We start from the raw sequence: 17,563 nt of genomic DNA, 5'->3' as shown, positions 1-17,563 counted from the left end.
TATTAAGGCACTCCTATGCTGAGTACATATATAGTTGAGTACATATATCCTCTTCTTGGATTGATCCCTTGAGCATTATGTAGTGTCCTTTGTCTCCTGTAATAGTCTTTATTTTAAAATCTATTTTGTCTGATATAAGTATTGCTACTCCAGCTTTCTTTTGGTCTCCATTTGCAAAAGCAGGTCTTTTCAGACCTCAGAGCCCATGGTCTGAACCTGCATGACTTTCCCTCCTGTGGCACCCTATAAGGGACACAGAGGGCACTGAGACATGGTATCTGCCCTAAAGGGCTCCCTCTTCTACTGGGAGGAGCCAGATGTATACACCAACCACCATACCACAAGCCAATTAAAAGTGGTGAACTGGTTCTCCAACATTAGACGCATGTTGACCTATGGGGAAAAAATGGGGAAACAAGGAAATTTTGGGCAGCCAGGAATGACATCCTCTAGCCTTCCTTTACCTCTCCCATGCACACTAATGCACTCACCATGCGTTTCAGTGTAACATCCCCCCATCAGCATTGGTGTTCACTCATACCATTTGTTTTAAAGAGTCTGCTTCTCTGTAGGGCTCTACACTACATCCTGGAGACCGTGAACACCATCATTCCTGCCACCATGGCACTCAGGGTAAAATGTGGCCAATGATATACGAGGTCAGAAGGGAGAATGTCTCCTAGTCCAGTGAAAGCTGGCCAAGAAAGGATCACGTTGTAGTTGAGTGTTAAAGGAAGAACAGGATCAGTAAGGTGAACATAGAAGGGACAATGGTTTTCCAGGGAGAGGAAGTCATATGTGACTGAAGAGCAAGGTAACATAGCAATTTACAAACCCTTCTCAAGTCATCATAGAGCAATGGGGAAAATTTGGGTGATGAAGTTGAAGAGGTTGATAGGGATCAAACTACAGAGGGACTTTATCCTGAGGAAAAGAGGAGCTGTTCAGATTTTAAGCTGCTCAGTAGACATTGTCAGATTTGTACTTTAGGAAGATCCCTTTGGCTAATATACTGGCAATAGGCTGGAGGTGGGAGAGAACTGTAGGAAGCAAATAAGGGAGCTATTCCTAAGGCCTAGATGAGAAGCAGTGAGGTCTGGGATAGACCAGAATTGGAAGAAAGGAGAGTGGTTGAAATCTACAGTCTCAGATAAACAGGACGAGAGAGGGTGTGGGGTGAACCAGAGACAGCTCATCAGCATGCGTCAGTTTCTCCTGCCTGATGCTTATTGGTAAGAGCTCTACTTCAGTCCCTTGCTTCTTGGGCCAGTCTAAGGTATAAGGCATTTTCTAAATACCTACTATGGACTATGACTGTCCTTTAGAAGATAAAAAGTAAGCTAAGTAAGCCTATGTGAGTTGGCAACCATCCCCATTATTCTGTTCCTAAATTTTAAGCGTACTTGACTCTCATCTGCTTCTGAAATAGCAAGAAATTTTTTAAGGATGCCACGACCATGTGAGAGGCTGATGGGGTTAGAAGGAGAATGAGATGTGGTTCCTTCCTCCCAGAGAGCTCACATACCAGGGGGATGACAGCAAGTAAAGGATAGTTGAAGACAGTGTCATTCATGGCTTCACATCCTAGGTACTAAGGCACTCAGAGGAAGAAGCAGTTAGTCCCGTCTGAGCAGGTGTGGGTCTTTCCTGGAGCCTGGAAATGTGTTAGAGAGAGACGTGACCACTCGGCAGATGGAGATGGACCCCAGCACCTACAGGCCTTGATGGTTTTTCATGACTTTGATCTCAGGAAAAAGAGACATACCCCTTTCCTACCAATCCTTTCAGTCCTCAAGAAGGGACTCTAGTTGCCTTGTTTAGGGGATATCACCACCTCTGTTGTGGGAGGTAGGTGTATGAAATGGACAGTCTGACGCAAATCACAAGAAGAGATGGAGAAATTGGTCCTAAGTGGTGGATACAGGCACCAGTGCTTCCAGAAAAAGGAGAAAGAAAGACTGAGTAAAGGGAAGAAATAAAACTGAGAACTGTTGTCCTCAGAGTGTTATCATCCGTGTTATACATATGAGGAAATAGAGGCTCATAGGGGTGGAGCATAGAGCAGGGTCTATATCTTCATCTTTCTGATGCCAGCACCTTGGGTCCTTAAGCGTAGCACTGCGTGGCCTGACTGCACACTTAGTGTTCTGTCTGAGGAAGGCAGGATTGTGGAAGACTCCACTTAGGTGTAACAATCAAACTCACACAAAGCGGCTAGGCAAGGAGAGTCACTGGAAAGTAGGCTGGTGTGAATGTGAAGCAGGGGGACCTGCCTACAAGTCCCAGCCTCATGTCCGGGCTTCAGGAAACTTTGCCAAACCAAAGACATCAAGGCTTATTGTGGGAGAGCATAGTGACATGAAGGTAGGTGGACTAGCCAAGAGCCTGGAGATCAGAAGTGTCTCGGTGCCATCTTAGTCCTTGGACCAGTCCAAACCTCAGAGATTCTTCTGCAAGAGGGAACAGTTTTGTCTTCAAAGTCAAGAGGAACACAGCACAAGGAGCCCTCAACCAGCAGTTGATTAAGTGCCAGCTCTATCACTCTGCCACTATGTGTCTGTCCTTGATTAAAAAGCCCCCTCCCCACCCTCCCTGCAAACATCCAATTCTCTGAATGTAAAGTGTGGGCAATAAACCCTGCTTTGTCTTGCTTTCAAGGTTATTTGTGTAATAAGCCTTGCAAAGTGTAAATTGATAGGTGTCAGGGATGCATTCATTTGTTTGCTTTAATCATGAAAACGAAAATAAAATGCAGAAAGCATGGAGACAGTGCAATAAGGCTCCATGTGCCCACCATGCAGGATTAATACATGTCAGGACTCTTGTCACATTTGCTTCAGAGCTCTGTCTTTTCCCCTAGAAGGAATTCAAATTAAAGATACACTTGAAGATTTCTTTGTCTCCCTCTCACCAGTCGTGTTCTGTTCCCTCCTTCCCTCCCAAGACGTAACCACTGTCCTAAATTTGTGTCAGTCTAGTCCAAAGGACAGAGTGAGTTTGTTTGCTTGTCATTTTGCTTTTTAATTTCCACCATCGGTTCCTAGTTTCATATGTTAGCAAAGTGAAACCCCAGCTGCCTCCAACTGACCCTTGTAGCTTTTGTTGTTATTTATTATTAATATTAATTTAATTCCTGTAACAATCGTATATTCAAAACCAAGGCCCAGAAATTCCCACTGTGTCTTATCTCTCCTGGGAACCTTTTTTTCCCCTCCTTTTTGTGTCAATACCTGTAAGAAAGTAAATAAATATTTTAATAATGTATTCTTCTAATCTTGTGCTTACGCAAAGCCTTACGTCTCTGAGAGCTTGTCCAGCCGTGGCGAGGTCTTATCAGGGCCGGATGCCCCAACCATGCCCAGCCAGCCTGTTGCCTTATTCTGGTGTCTCAAGGTTTCTAAGGCTGATGTGTCCAGTCGACCAGAGAGGCTTATCTTCATGGGGCAAAGGGAACTGGATGGCAGTCGGGACTCTGAGATACTAGGCAAAGGCTCTGTGGGGTTGCCTGAGTTCATGGCAGTGATCAGACCTGCTGGCTAGAGCACAGAGGGGCAGCATAGTGGGGAGTATGCAGCACTGGTGGTGGAGACAGACAGACCAGACAGACCTGGGTTCAGATCTGATACCCTACCACATCTCAGGCAGTTGTCCTTCCAGAGTAACCAGAGGGCTCTGAGCCTGTTTCTGCAGCCTACTCATGGGGGAGGGGGAGGCACCTCCTTTGCAAGGGTCTTGGGAAGACAGGGATCAGGCATGTAGCACCTGGAGCGCTCGACACTTAATATTCGTAATGGTTGATGGGAAGAAGTGGTAAGTTAGGCCATATTGGCAAGCAGAGATCAGGGCACTGTGGCCCAGAGAGCAGTCATCAAAGAGAAAAGAGAAAATCAAAACAGAGCAAAAGCTGCCCAGTATAAAGGCTCTCTGGAGACCCCACTGACAGCTCATGCTAAGTGGAGTAGAGGCAGGGTGACACCTTTGTGGGAAGGGCACCCTGCTGTCAGCACTGTTCTTAGTCCTCACTGTAAATCTGCTTACCATGCTAAATGTCTGTACAGCATCCTGCCTTGGAGGCAGGGGGCCTGGGTTAAAATCCTGGATTTGGTTTGAACTTACTATGTGACCTAGGAAAGTTGATTGCCCACTCTCAGCCTTAGTTAAACAACAGGGTTGAATGAACTACGTGATCAGATGCTATACTGATGCCAGCAATTTTTACAGCTTATGAGAATGCTTTGAGTTCTCTTCAGGAATCACGGCTGGCATAGACAAGGTTTCTCTCAAGTTTTCTGTTTAACTGCTTCCAGAACCTCTGCAGTTCCCGTCTCTGTTGGGAATTCTACTGAGATATCGCAAGTCTAAGCCCAATGTGATTTCATCATCTTTAACCTTTTTATTGGCATTCTGGATTGGATAGTTGATCTTTAAGTCATACTATTTGTACCTTTACCCTCTATCACTTTGGCCCTCCTAAACTGGTGAAGGTAACAGTTTGTAGCTCTTGCCTAAGGAAGGACTTTGTCAACCCCTTTACCCTTCTCTGAGTAGTTTTCCCCGTGCTAACATTCTATCCTGTCTTATTCACCATTGTTGCATGTGGATATGTCTTACCTGTTCAAGGACGGTTTAACTGCTTTTTGGATTAGGATTAAAATACTGTTAATTCACGGCAGGGCTGCTGTGTAACACAAAGACCATAGACCTGGCGTTGGGTAGGCTCTGGGATGGGACCCTGCTCTGGAACGATGACCCATGGGATTCAGGAATCTCATTTCATCTCTCTGAGACTCTGTTTCTTCATCTGTAAATATAGATAAATATAGAGATATTCATCTGTAAACATAGATTGGTATAGATAATACAATCTGGTACTTAAGATTATTGTAAAGAGTAACTTAAATTTTATATAGCCAATGATTGGCAAAGATGACATGTGTATATGAGATAGATTGACCGATTGATCGATCTAGTCAAGTGAATTGGGAGCCCTTGAGGGCTGTGTTTTATGTTTCTTTTTAATCTCATCTCAAGCCACATAGTACCCACTGGTACATAGGACTGAGGATTCTTTTTCAAGATTATGTGGCTATTCTGGGTATTTTACATTTTCATATGAATTTTATAGGAGCTTGTCAATTTCCACAAAAAAATCACCTGGGATTTTGATAGGGATTGTGTTAAATTTATAGATAAATTTGGAAGTATTTTCATCTTAACAGTGTTAGTTTTCCAATCCATGTACACAAGATATCTTTCCATTTATTTAACTCTTCTTTAATTCCTTTCAATCATATTTTATAGTTCCCAGTGTGTAAGTCTTCCACAATTTTTGTTAAATTTATTCCTAAATGTTTTATTCTGTTTGACAGTACTGTAAATGGAATTGTTTCTTAATTTTATTTTCTGTTCATTCACTGCTAGGATATAGAATACAATAGATTTTTGTATATTACTCTTTTAACCTGTAACCTTTCTGAACTTTATTAAATCTTTTTTTTTTTGACGTGTGTGTGTGTGTGTGTGTGTGTGTGTGTGTGTGTGTGTGAATTCCTTTGTTTTTTCTATATGGAAGATAAGATTATGCCATCTGCAAATAGAGTTAGTTTTACATTTTCCTCTGCTATCTAGATAAATTTTGTTTCCTTTTATGGCCTCATTGCCCTGTCTAGAACCTTCAGAACAATGCTGAATAGCAAGTAGGGAAAGTGGGCGTCCTGGTCTTGTTCCTGATCTTATGGGGAAAGCTTCAGTCTTTACCATTAAGTGTGATGTTAATGGTGGGTTTTCCACAGATGCTGTTTCTCAGGTTGGGGAAGTTTCTTTCTATTCATATTTTGTTGGGTGTTTTTTTAATCATGAAAGTGTGTTGCATTTTGTGAAAGCTTTTTTCTGTGTCTATCATGTAATTTTTGTCTTTTATCCTATTAATACGATATATGTTTTGGTCAATTTTTATATCCTGAATCAATCTTATTTCCATAGGCTAAATCCTATTTGGTCATACTATATAATCCTTTTTTATATGTTACCGTACTTGGTTAGTATTCTGTGTCTATGTTTATAAATGATATTGGACTTTTTTTTTCTTTTCTTTTCCTTGTGGTATCTTTGTCTGTTTTTTGGGTATCAGAATAACACTGGCTTCATACAGTTAATTAGCTGGCAGTGTTTCCTCTATTTTTATTTTCTGGGAAGACCTTGTGAAGGACTGGTGTTAACATTTGGTAGATTTTACCAGTGAAGGCATCTGGTGATCCATTGTTTTATAGGAAAAGAAGGCAAGGTCTATGGGGAAGAACATCACACAAGGTCATAGTGTCGACTGGGGCAAAGCCAGGGCAGCCTAAGTTTCAGACCCAGTTGAGCCAGTAGCTCACTCTATGCATTGTCTCTAATTCTCCTACTTCTGTTGAAAGCAGGGATTGTCACTATGTGGCTGATGAGGAAAGTGAGGCTCGTAGACATAGTATGATTTACCTACACCTCCAGTGGCTGAGCTAGAGCTCTAACCAAACCTTAAGAAAAACAGTGGTTTTATTGCTTACAACATCCCCTGGGTGATTGCCTTTGCCCATGAGGTTGAGTTTCAAAGTAGCATTGTTCCCACTTCATCTCACTTGAGTATCACAAATAAGCAAGACAAGCAAGAGAACATTTACAAGCACTGTTCTAGGTGTTTTCCATGTTACTTCATTGTTAGAACAGTCTCACCAGGCAGATATTATTTACCGAATTTTACATACGGAAACTGAGGCTCTCAGAGGTGATAGGAACAGGAAATAGAGCCATGATCAAATTCAGTCCTTCAGACTCCAAGCGCAGTCCTCCCCACATCCATCCCTCCACCCATGTGAGGTGGAGACAGAGCTCAGCTTGAAGTAGATAAGAACCATCCTGCCTAGAGTGTCCTTCCCTAATTTAACATCCGAGGATAAATCCAAGTTGGTGACCTCTACTTGGCCTCCTTTCCTCTGTGCTTGGCTTTGGCAAAATTCAGTCTCCAAAGGCACCACAGAGGAAGGTGACTTTAGGGCCCGATGAGGAAAGAGGAGCAGTATCTGTGTTGAAAGAGGGTGAAGGCAATGGTGTTCCTGTCCTGAGACCTCTTCCTTGTCAGAGGTTGGGAACATGGAGTTCATCCTCCTAATAAATGCCAGCCTCCTCTGAACTGTGACTCAAGACCCAGCTGGGACCAATGAATACCTAATCATTGTATTTGGAAATAGCACTGGACTTTGAATTAGGAGGCCTAGACTGGGGCCCGGCCTGGCTGAACCACTGTCTGTTCAGCCTTGGGAAAGTCCATTCACATTTCTATGACTCACTTGTAAATATGGATTTAATAGTACATACCCCTTAGACAGTTGTAAAGAGAACAGAAGACAACTATATAAAAGTTGTCTGACAGCAATGTGTCTGACACAGAGTAGGTGCCCCCAAAATGTGTGTGGGATCTCTAAGGCACTTTCACACCCAAAAGGACTATTTGGTCCTTACAGCATCCCTGTGGGGTTATCAATAGGTACCTGAGGCACAGAAAAGTCAAATCATCTGACCAAAGACAGATGTTAGTTGATGAAGTTAAACCTACAAATCATGTCCTCTGCCTCTCGGTTCAACATGCTTCCAAGTTACGCTTTCATGCAAAGAATTCTATAACTGAAGTCACTTGAAAATTATTGTTTTTAATCTGGATTTCAGGTTGTCCAATATGCAATAAAGATATAAGTAAAAGGCCACACTTGGCTTCGAAGATCCCAGGAATACAAGTTGAAGAGGAATTGGGCATTCCATGCATATTTCATTCCTTGACTTGGAACCATACATTTAGTCTGTGTCTGTTTTACCCTAAAACAACCTATTAAAAGATGAATATCCTTCAGCTAAGAACTATGGTCAGTCCAACAATGTGTTATGTTGTCTGTTTCCTGAAAAGAGAGATGGAGAAAGAGGGAGGATGAGAAGGGGAAGAGACAGAGAAGAAGGAAAGGAAGGCAGAGGACAAGAGCTGCTGCTAATGCCGATTGGCTTGAATTTTCCTTTCAAAGAGCGGGGCGGGCTGTACCTGCTAGGTGGATGAATGAGTTTAGGCAGACCACTTGCATACTACCTGTGTAGTAAAAGGCACTGGCATGTTCATACCTCTAAGGCTTTCTGGGTGGGGAGGGTGAGGTGTGTCACCATGCTTTTTGTAGGAGACAATGAGGTTTTTATAGGTGGTTGACATCCCCTGTAGGTTGCCAGCTGACTCAGGTGACCCTTGAATGCATATCTAAGGCTTACTCCACTGTTTTCAAGAAGGGTGAAGGGACATACCTGAAGCAAACATAGGGACAACAATACGTTTTTATTGAAGTGCTGGAACACTGCCTCCCATTTCTTGTTCACTTGATCACCTCCCTGCTTTTCTGTGAGCTCTTTGAAAGCAAGGACCACACTCCTGTTCTCTTTGAGTGATTCCTTCCCTGCTTAGTAGAGAGCCAGGCATCTCTCAGGTGCTCCACACACAGAGCCGAGCTGCTGTGGTAATTGCTCATTCCTTAGTTGGGTGTTGGAGATACACTCAGCCTGTTTAATTGTAAATCAGTTTATATTTATTTGATTTAAATGTCAGTATGCGAATAATTCACTCCTGAGTTCTGGTTTTCTTGGCACTAAGGATTTGAGTGTAACGCTCAAAAACCCAGTGAGTTTTGGGGGCCTTGGCAGGCAAAGCAGTGCGTGTCTAACACTGATTCTTGATTGTTGTTGCCTCTGCCTGAGCTCAGGCCCTCATTGGTTTCCAGACTTGGCCTTCCCCCAGAGCTCTCTCTACAGGCTCCCCCCTCCCCTGATTCTTTACCTTTTAGCTCATGCAGCTGGAGGGGTTGAAGGGAGGGCAGGTGGGCAGGGCTGATGTTTGGAGCCCAACCACAGGCTGCCTCACCTTTGTCCCAGGCAGGGCCTCCCATTCACGGTTCAGACTGTGTTGTTTTGAAAGTAGAAACCAGGGCTAGAGTCCTTAACACCATGACAGTGTCTCTGTGCTGGGTATTGGAGTTAAATATTTATGTTGGCAGAAAGCATGGCTTGTCAGTCTGAGTTAAGAGATAAGAAAGTTGGGTTTTGGTGTTGGGGAGTAGGGGGCTGCATGTGGAACAGAGCAGGTATCCACGGAGCCCCTGGCTGATTGTTCCAAAGTCCCTCTGAGATGCACTTGGACTAAAGGAGAACGGAGATACTTTGCCTGGTGGCCAGCACTCGGCTGCAGGAAACTTGGGACAACTGAATTTTAGCAGCCAGTCTGTACCATCTTGCCCAGACCCCTCATCTCACAGTCGGGAAACCAAAGGGCAGGACGTGGTAGAACTTGACCAAGGTTGCACTGCTCATTCAGTGTCTGAACCCAAACCACAGTCCAGATCTTCAGCAGGCTGTTGTGGCATTAGACCTGGGGGTCAGAATTGCTGTGTGACCTTGGACAAGTCACCTGAACTCACCAAGCTTATCTGTAAAATGGGAATGACGTCTAACCCTGGGATCAAATGAAATAATGCAAGCAAATGATTTTAATGTTAAGTGCAGTCAAAACTCTAATTCAGGAGTCAGCTAACTTTTCCCTAGAGGTCTAGATAGTACGTCTTTTAGGCTTTGTGGACCATATGCTCCCTTGCAGTTACTCAGTTCTGTCACTGTAGCATGAAAGCATCCACAGAAAACAGGTTTTAGGAAAATGAGAGTGGCCATGTTCCGTTAAAACGTCACAAAAACAGGCAGCAGACCAGATTTGGCCCATGGCCCATCGTTTGCTGACCCCTGCTCTGAATGCTTGGAAACTGTTATAGTTACTATTGATGACATAACAAATGACCCCAGAATTTAGTGGCTTAAAACAACCGCTTGATTAGGCTGATGGATTCTGTGGGTCGGGCATTGGCACAGGGCACAGCAGGTTGGGCTGTCTTTGCTCCATGAAGACCGGGGCCTCAGCTGCAAGGATTCAAAAGCTGGGAGTGACTCCACTGCTTGGGCTGAGATCACCTGAGGGCTTCTTTACTCATCTTCCTGGAGATTGGGCTCGGATGACCTGAGTTGTGACAACTGAAGTGCCTAACATGGCCTCTGCACGTGGCCTGCCTTCCTCACACCAGGGTGGCCTCATGGTAGTTGGCTGTCTTGCATGGTGGCTCAGGGCTCCAAGCAAGAATGCTTCAGGGATCTAGACGGAAGCTGTGTAGCGTTTTGTGACCCAGACTCAAAAGTTACAGTGCATCCCTTGTGCCACACTCTGTTAATGAAAGCACTCAGGAGCCCGCTGCATTCCAGGTGAAAGGGCATAGGCCCCTGCCTCTCAGTGGGAGCAGAGTCAAAGGACTGGGGTGGGGGACTCATTTAAAATCGTCATAGAAGAGATTTATCATTTAAACACACACGTCGAATAATGGTCAGTGCTTACTTAGCTTACTTAGCACTGACCATGTGCCAGGCACTGTTTTGAGTGCTTTATTCCTCCAGCATCCCTTTGAAGGAGGTCATATTATCATCCACACTTTAAAGACAAGAACACTGAAGAACAGAGAGGTCACAATGATAGGAGGTTGTAGAACCAACATCTGAACTCAGGTCATCAAGCTCCAAATTCTCTTTTAACCACAACACCGCCTGCTTCATCGTGATCGTGAAAACGAGAATGCTCTTCTACTGCTAAAGCAGAGCTGGGTTACATACTTGAGTCTTTGAACTGCCAGGAGTCCAGCAGGTCTTCCTGCCAGCAGTCACAAATATTACTGCACAACTCCTCTGGGTTCAGACTGTTCTGTGCATCATGGTTGGTTCAAGGAAAGAGGTATGGTGCTCAATTTCCTTCATAAAAAACCTAAAATGGGGGGGGGCAACTGAATTCTGATTTAATTCTCACGACCCCATAGATGGATCCTTTGTCTCCATTTTACAGATAAGGAAACAAAGGCCCCCTGGTTAAGTTGTTCTTGCCCAGTAGCTGATGGAGTCCAAATTCAAACCTAGAGCCTGCTAAGGCAAGCCCATGCTCTTTGCCATGGACTCCAATGGAGAAGGATCTGGAAGGGACAGTACCAACTCTTTCAGAGGAGAATGCCCTCAGTCCCTAGAATATCAGGTCTGGCCTATCCCTCAGAGCTCATCTTGGTTTAGTTCCTTCGCTGCAGAGACTGAGACCCAGGAAAAGGCAGTGGGGTGTCCCTGGCTGGCTGGCTGCTCATACACCCCGCTGGAGCTGGGCCTTGGTGTTTTTCCCACCATGCCTGACTCGCACAGTGTGCTGGGAATGGCGGGGAGGGGAGTGGTGGTAGCTGGTGGTAGATGGAGGGTAGGGATTGAGTTTACGGGAAGTTGTTTGCCAAAGCTGTGTGGGGGAAGGAGCACTTTTACAAGACCAGGGACTCTGGCCTGGAAACATCTGTTTCCCTTCAAATCAGTAAGGAGATCTTGCCTCCCCAGAGTGCCTAAATCACGTGATGGCTGGGGAAGAGCAGGCATTGGCCTAGAGACTTCAAACGCATTTTCCCGTCCTCTCGGGGACCTGGTTCTGACGTGGGCCTCTGAGGCTCTGTCCCAGCTCTTACCCCCTGTCAGATTGGTGAGAAGCTCTCACCTCCAATTAACGTCTCAGTTTCATTCAGTCACCCCTGCCGCGATCAGGTCTGGGGGTCTTGGATGGGACCGACAACAGCTTCCTCTCCACCTACCCTCCTCTGATCTCCACCAGAACGACTTACTCTGGATGGCAGGGGGTTCAGAGCCTCGGGCAGTGGTGGCATCATCTTCATCTTCATCATCGTCATCATCTTGACAATACCCACAGCTCTCTCTCACTGAGCGCTCACGTGCCAGGCATCATGGCAAGCAAGGAGTCACGTCAAGGGCCCGTGGGGAGGAGTTTGTGCTTTGTCCTGAAGACGGTGAAGAAACACTGAAAAATACTTTGCCTTTGAGTAGCCAGTCCCAAGGCATCTCCCCACACGTTGAAATCCCACCACATAAAGACCGCATTGCTTTAGGCATCCAAGATCTCACAACCCACAGTCTGTGGAAAAGCTGGGATGCAAACTCAGGTTTTCAGCCGCGTTGGCCAGTATTCTTTCCTCTGAAACAGGATTAGAGGAGGCGCGGCAAGGGTTTGAGCCTGGAGTTCCAGTTTCCTAAATAGCTCATCCCACTTCATCCTTGGAGCCACCTCTTTTATAATAAAAGTATCCCATAGGTCCAACTGACCTAAGTCCAGCTGGTTGTACAGGAAGCAGGATGGTGTGTAGATGGAGCACTGAAAGGAGGAATTAGGAGAGCCAGTGTCTTTATTCTGAACTTATTGGCAGCAGGTCCTTGTACAAGTCTCTCTCCTCTTGGGGCCTTGGTTTTCCCACCTGTAGAATGAGGATGTGGAGTTTGGTGATGGCTCAGGAGTTCTAGTTCAAATGGTCAGTGGATCTCAGCCTGCCTCAGCGGGTGAAAATGAAAGAGCTGGACCAAGGTAACTGGGGCCCTCCTGACCCCTGAGAACACAGATCTGTGTTGCCTGTGTCTTTCTCCGTCTCTCTCTGTCACCTTTTCACTCTGCTCTGTGGTTGTGTACATGTCCCTGTCTCTCGGTCTCTCTCATTCTCTCCTCCTTCCCCACATCAGGGGCCACCACTCTCTTCCCCTCTCAAAGAGCCCCTGGTCCCCTAACAGCTTTCAGATGTGTCTCTGGAACAGTTCTACAATTACAGCTGAGACGGGCAGAAAGCGCATGGCCTTGTGACTTTTGACCCAGCCCCGTGAGCTTGTCATCTTCCTCTTTCTCCACCCCTCCGCTCCCACTGGCAGGGTGGCCTAAGGCCTCCACTGACAGGTTGAGTTACTCTAATGACACAAATAGAAGCTATCTTTTAGGAAGTAAAGAGTGAACCAGGCCTGTTGCAATCACTATTTTGTTGAGTTTTGTTCCCCCAACTTGTGAGATATGGTTAATTTCATCCTATTTTACAGGTTCAGAGACTGAGGCTCAGAAACAGTGAAGTGACTTTTCAAAGAATGATCAGCCAGCAGTTGGAGAAAGTGAGGATTCTACCCACATTTTATAACTTGAAAACCTGAGACTGCTTCTCCCCCAGCATGCTGTTATTCATGCTGCTTGGCTAAGCAGAGAGGTGACCCCGGACTCTCTTGGTGGAGGAAATATATTACAGAAGCATCATGCAAACATAAGTGGCCAATGGGAAAGCAGTGTTTAAAATTGTTTCCAAGTCCTCATGTTTGGAGTCTCATTCACATGTTTTATTTACTACAACCTTCCACTTTCTCCTCAGTTGAAATATGTCTCCTCTTCTACTCCAAGAAAGCATTTTAAAAATGTGTACTCTTGCCCAAATAAGTGCTCTTTATATAGCCTTTATAAAAATGTTGCAACTTACAAGCCACTTCTCATGCCTCACTCTATGTGATCCTTGAGACAGCCGTACACTGTCTCTACAGTTATCCCCATTTTGCTGACGCAGAAACAGAAATTGAGAAATGAGATGTGCTGTGCTCAAGTTCATTCATTTACTCAAATATTTAGATGGCCTGTCATATGCCTAGTACTGTATGAAGTGCCAGGGACATACCCAAGCTGCAGGCTGTGGTTTGGATTCTGCCTCTGCTGCTTTCTAGATGGGTTGTTGTGTGTACGGTAAGTGTTTACATGGTGTTACCTGGTACTGTCCTTACCTCCCTCCTTTGCCGCTTGCTTATTCTCACGTCCTGGGGTTTCATGATGATCATGCTTCCAACCCCTGTGCAAGGCTTCCCAGCCATACCTCCTCTTGTATAGCACTTAAATTTCACATTCGTCCACACTGATCTGTGAAGTGGATAGCAGCCTTCCTATCACAAGATGCCTCAAACAGAGAAGTGATATAAACACAGAGAGGTGAAGTGACTACTCCAAGGTCACACAGCAAGGCAAGAGAATGGAAAGTGAACCCAAGCCTGGCCACCTCCAACACCAGACTTCTCCCTTTGTCACCCACTGCTTCTCCCTTGACTGAGACAGTATATGATATATAGTAAGAGCCAGAACGGAGCTCCGCTCACAGTGCTGAGATGTGACAGGTGGAGAGAGAGAACGCCCATATAACAGTGCTATTGTTCTCTCACCAAAGGCTGAAGCTAAATGGCCCAGAAGGCTGATGAATAGGTTGGCTAAATGGCCCAGAAGGCTGATGAATAGGTTGGCTTCCGTCTGAAGATGAGGCCAAAACACTCCGTGTTTAGGTATCTTAAGTCACATGTATTAGGGGTAGACCTACACTTGCTTACCCTTCCCAGCACTGCAAGTCAGCTGATGAAAGACACAAGGTGGAATTAGGTTTGATGAGGTGGTATAGTACAGTGTGGTTAAGAACATAATCTTGGGATTCAGACAGACCTAAGTTCTGGTCCCCTGCTGCTATTTATTTTTTAATATATAAGTATGGGTGAATTACTTGGCCTCTTTGGAACCAACGTCCTTATTGATAAAATGTGAACAATCATGGTACCCAGTGTATCATCATGAAGATTAACTGGCATAGTGCGTGTAAAGGACACCAGTGAGCACTTACTAGATGGCAGTCGTGCCTAGCGTTGCACTCAGCCATTGTATGACCCTAGGTTTCGTACACTTGGACTGACAGTTCTGCAGGGAGGGACTTGTTTGCTTTTGTTTCACATTTAGGGAGACAGGACCAGAGAGGATGATCAACTAGCCCAAGGTCATACAGCTAGTGAACACCAGAGCCAAGGTTTGAATGGATGCTGATTGGGCTACAAGACTCCTCTTGCCCTGTTCCCTGCCGGACCCCTCAGCCCAGTCCCCTTTGCAGAAAATGGGTGGGACAGAGCAGTGCACATTCCTGTGGTGCTGGGAGGTGTCTCCATGGGCCTGTCATGGGCCTGGTGGCAGTGTCCCATAGCAGCAAAGACTGTGGAGCATATATGGTTATAAGGCTTGCTGCCAGCCGGGCTCATGGCGTTGTAAACATAGACCTGGCATGACTGGTGAATTCCTATGTGCACCAAAAAATACCAACTTCCTAGAAAAGGCAGGATGGCACTAATGTACTGTCTGAATTACAATGAAACTCAGAAGCATTATCAAGGAGTAAGCTAGAAACACATTCTTGGGATGACATGAGTTCCCTTCACAGTTCTTTGGAAGAGAAATTGAGTTATTTTTTCAAAAGGAGATTTTTACACACGAAAAAAGACAAATAGTGTTTTCTCCAGAAAGATACTGGCTTCTGCTTACTGTGCACCTGGTACTGTGAAGTTCTGATTTATAGTGCCTTTCATAAAAACATTGGGGCACCAGGTCATGAGGTGTTAAAACTCAGAGGGCCTGTGAGATGACCAGGTTCAGACCCTCTAAGCCAGCAGTGGTAGAGCTAGAGCGGCAGAGTGGCAGCTAAGGGCAAGGAGTTCGGGTTTTAGGGTGAGACAAACCATGGTGCGAATCTTGGCTCTTTCACTGTCCAGCTCTGTGATTTTGGACAAATTGCCAATTTTTTTGATCTTCAGTTTCCTCCTCTGAAAGATGTAGATAATGAGGGTGATTACTTTAGCAAGTTTTCATAAGATTAGAAAAACATGTGAAATGGCACTGTTTCAACATAGTTGGAGTTTGGCAAATACACCTAATGGAATTGTATTTGTTGTATTTGTACAGTGTTGGTACCCATAGACCTTTAGCCAGAAGACAGTGGCTGATAGTGGTTAAATGCATGGGCTTTGGAGTCAGGCACACCTAGACTTAATTGCCAGTCCTAGTAATTACTGTGTGGTTCTGGGCAAGCTTTTCGTCCTCTCCGAGCCTCCTGTATGAAATAAGGAGAGTAATAGTGGATATCTTTTAGGATCACCTAGGAGGATCAATAGCAATAATGCAGCTAAAAATGCTCAGGCCAGTGCTTGACGCATATTAAGGACTTATCACATATAAATTGATTTGTACGGCCAACTCATGTTTATTAACCATCTAATATGTACAATCAGGGCTCATAATTCTGCAACTTGGCGGGAGTAGTGTAATGCTCATTTTATAAGACGAGGTGAGTTGACGTGTTGGGGAAGGAGGAAAGGAAATAGGGCCCCAGGATGGTAGTTTCTTCTATCTGACCCAGGGAACTGTCTTCCCACTCCTCACAACTACCTCTACCCTTGAAGGCTGGTGAAGAGGAGGGCGTGACAAGACAGGACACTTAGATGCTCATCCCTTCTCCCTTCCGTTCAGATTGTTGCTGGCCTCCAAGGCTTACCTCCTCTTGAAAGTTTTCTCTGCTCACTCCTTGGACTTTGTTTAAACCACAGAACTTGGAGATCCGGAGGTATGAAGGGTCAGAGAGCCTTCTCCAAGTAGGCCAGAGGACAGTGTCTGCTCCAGAAAGAATTCTGTGCCCTGGGTTGGGACATGGCTTGTACCTTAAATAACTTTCAGACACCCTATCGTGGCCCCATGGTCCCCACCCATCTTCCCATTCATCTCATTTTGCTCTCTGTTTGCTATCTACCTCTCATATTTGCTACCTACTGCTGTCCATTCCTCCAGCAGTCTGGATCCCCCTCTGCTTAGAACCTTTGCACTTACCAGTTTTCTTGTATGGAATGCTCTTCCCCTGGTCTTCCTCCCATAAGCCAGTCCCTTTTCATTTTCGTGTCTCAGCTCAAACCTCTCCGCAAGAAGGTCTTCGTGGACAAGCCTGTCCAAAGTACCCACATTCTCTTTCACGCTAGTCTTTTCTGTATTAACCTGTTACATTCTCTCTTACATTTATGGTTGTCTGATTTTTTGCTTCCTTTTTGATTAGCTTTATGCAAGCAGAGAACTTGACTCTCTTGCTCATCTTTGTAACCTTAGCTCCTGCAATAATTCCTGGCACACAGTTAATGCTCATGAGTATTTGTTGATTGAATGAATGAGTGAATGAATGAATATATAAGTGAGTTTATAAAGCCAAACAAGATAACATTGGGTTCTACTTCTCAAGTCCTAGACTCAGACTGCTCTGTCCTCTAGTAACTGTGAGACAAGAGAAATAGACAAAACTAAATGTCAGTTTCCTCACTGGTGAAACTCAAGTGATGATAATCCCTGCCTTCTGGCCTCGCTACCTGTAAGTTAAGATTTTAAGTGCCAAATGCCCAGCAGGCAGTTGGTGCTCAATAAATGTTTAATAATTAGCATTTTTCCTCCAAATCATTTCTTCTGCAGCCTAAGCATCCCTGAGTTCTTTCAGCTGTTCGTCCTGTGCTACGGTGTTGTGTTCCTCCTCGCAGCTTCCAGGGCCTTCTCTGAAGCCGTGGCCTTACGCTCTGTTTTCTTGCTGTGCTACAGGTTCACCCTCTATGCTGTGGACACACGAGGGAGGCACTCAGAGCTCAGCACCGTGACCCTGCGGACTGCCTGCCCGCTGGTGGATGACAACAAAGCAGAAGGTGGGTGGCCCATGTCTTCACTCCCCAGCTAACTCACATTTCCTGTCTCTAAATTCAAAACCCAACATTAACCGCCACTCCTTCCCCACCTCACACACATTGGTAGAGGGAGAAG

General features: G+C 45.2%; 1 protein-coding gene across 5 annotated transcripts in view; it reads left to right on the top strand.

Moving 5' to 3' along the window:
- Positions 1–17,563, top strand: part of ASTN2 (astrotactin 2) — an 801,670-nt gene that overhangs the window by 768,855 nt on the left and 15,252 nt on the right. For all 5 annotated transcript variants that reach the window (XM_031677473.2, XM_072960007.1, XM_031677480.2 and 2 more), the window contains one exon: positions 17,348–17,448. In XM_031677473.2, the coding sequence (XP_031533333.2) occupies positions 17,348–17,448 (101 nt within the window). The remainder of the gene's footprint in view (positions 1–17,347; positions 17,449–17,563) is intronic.

The sequence above is a fragment of the Vicugna pacos genome, chromosome 4 (genome assembly GCF_048564905.1).
Source record: "Vicugna pacos chromosome 4, VicPac4, whole genome shotgun sequence".
Classification (NCBI taxonomy): Eukaryota; Metazoa; Chordata; class Mammalia; order Artiodactyla; family Camelidae; genus Vicugna; species Vicugna pacos.
The sequence above is the reverse complement of the archived record's forward strand: the minus strand, read 5'-3'. Positions and strand labels throughout refer to the sequence as shown.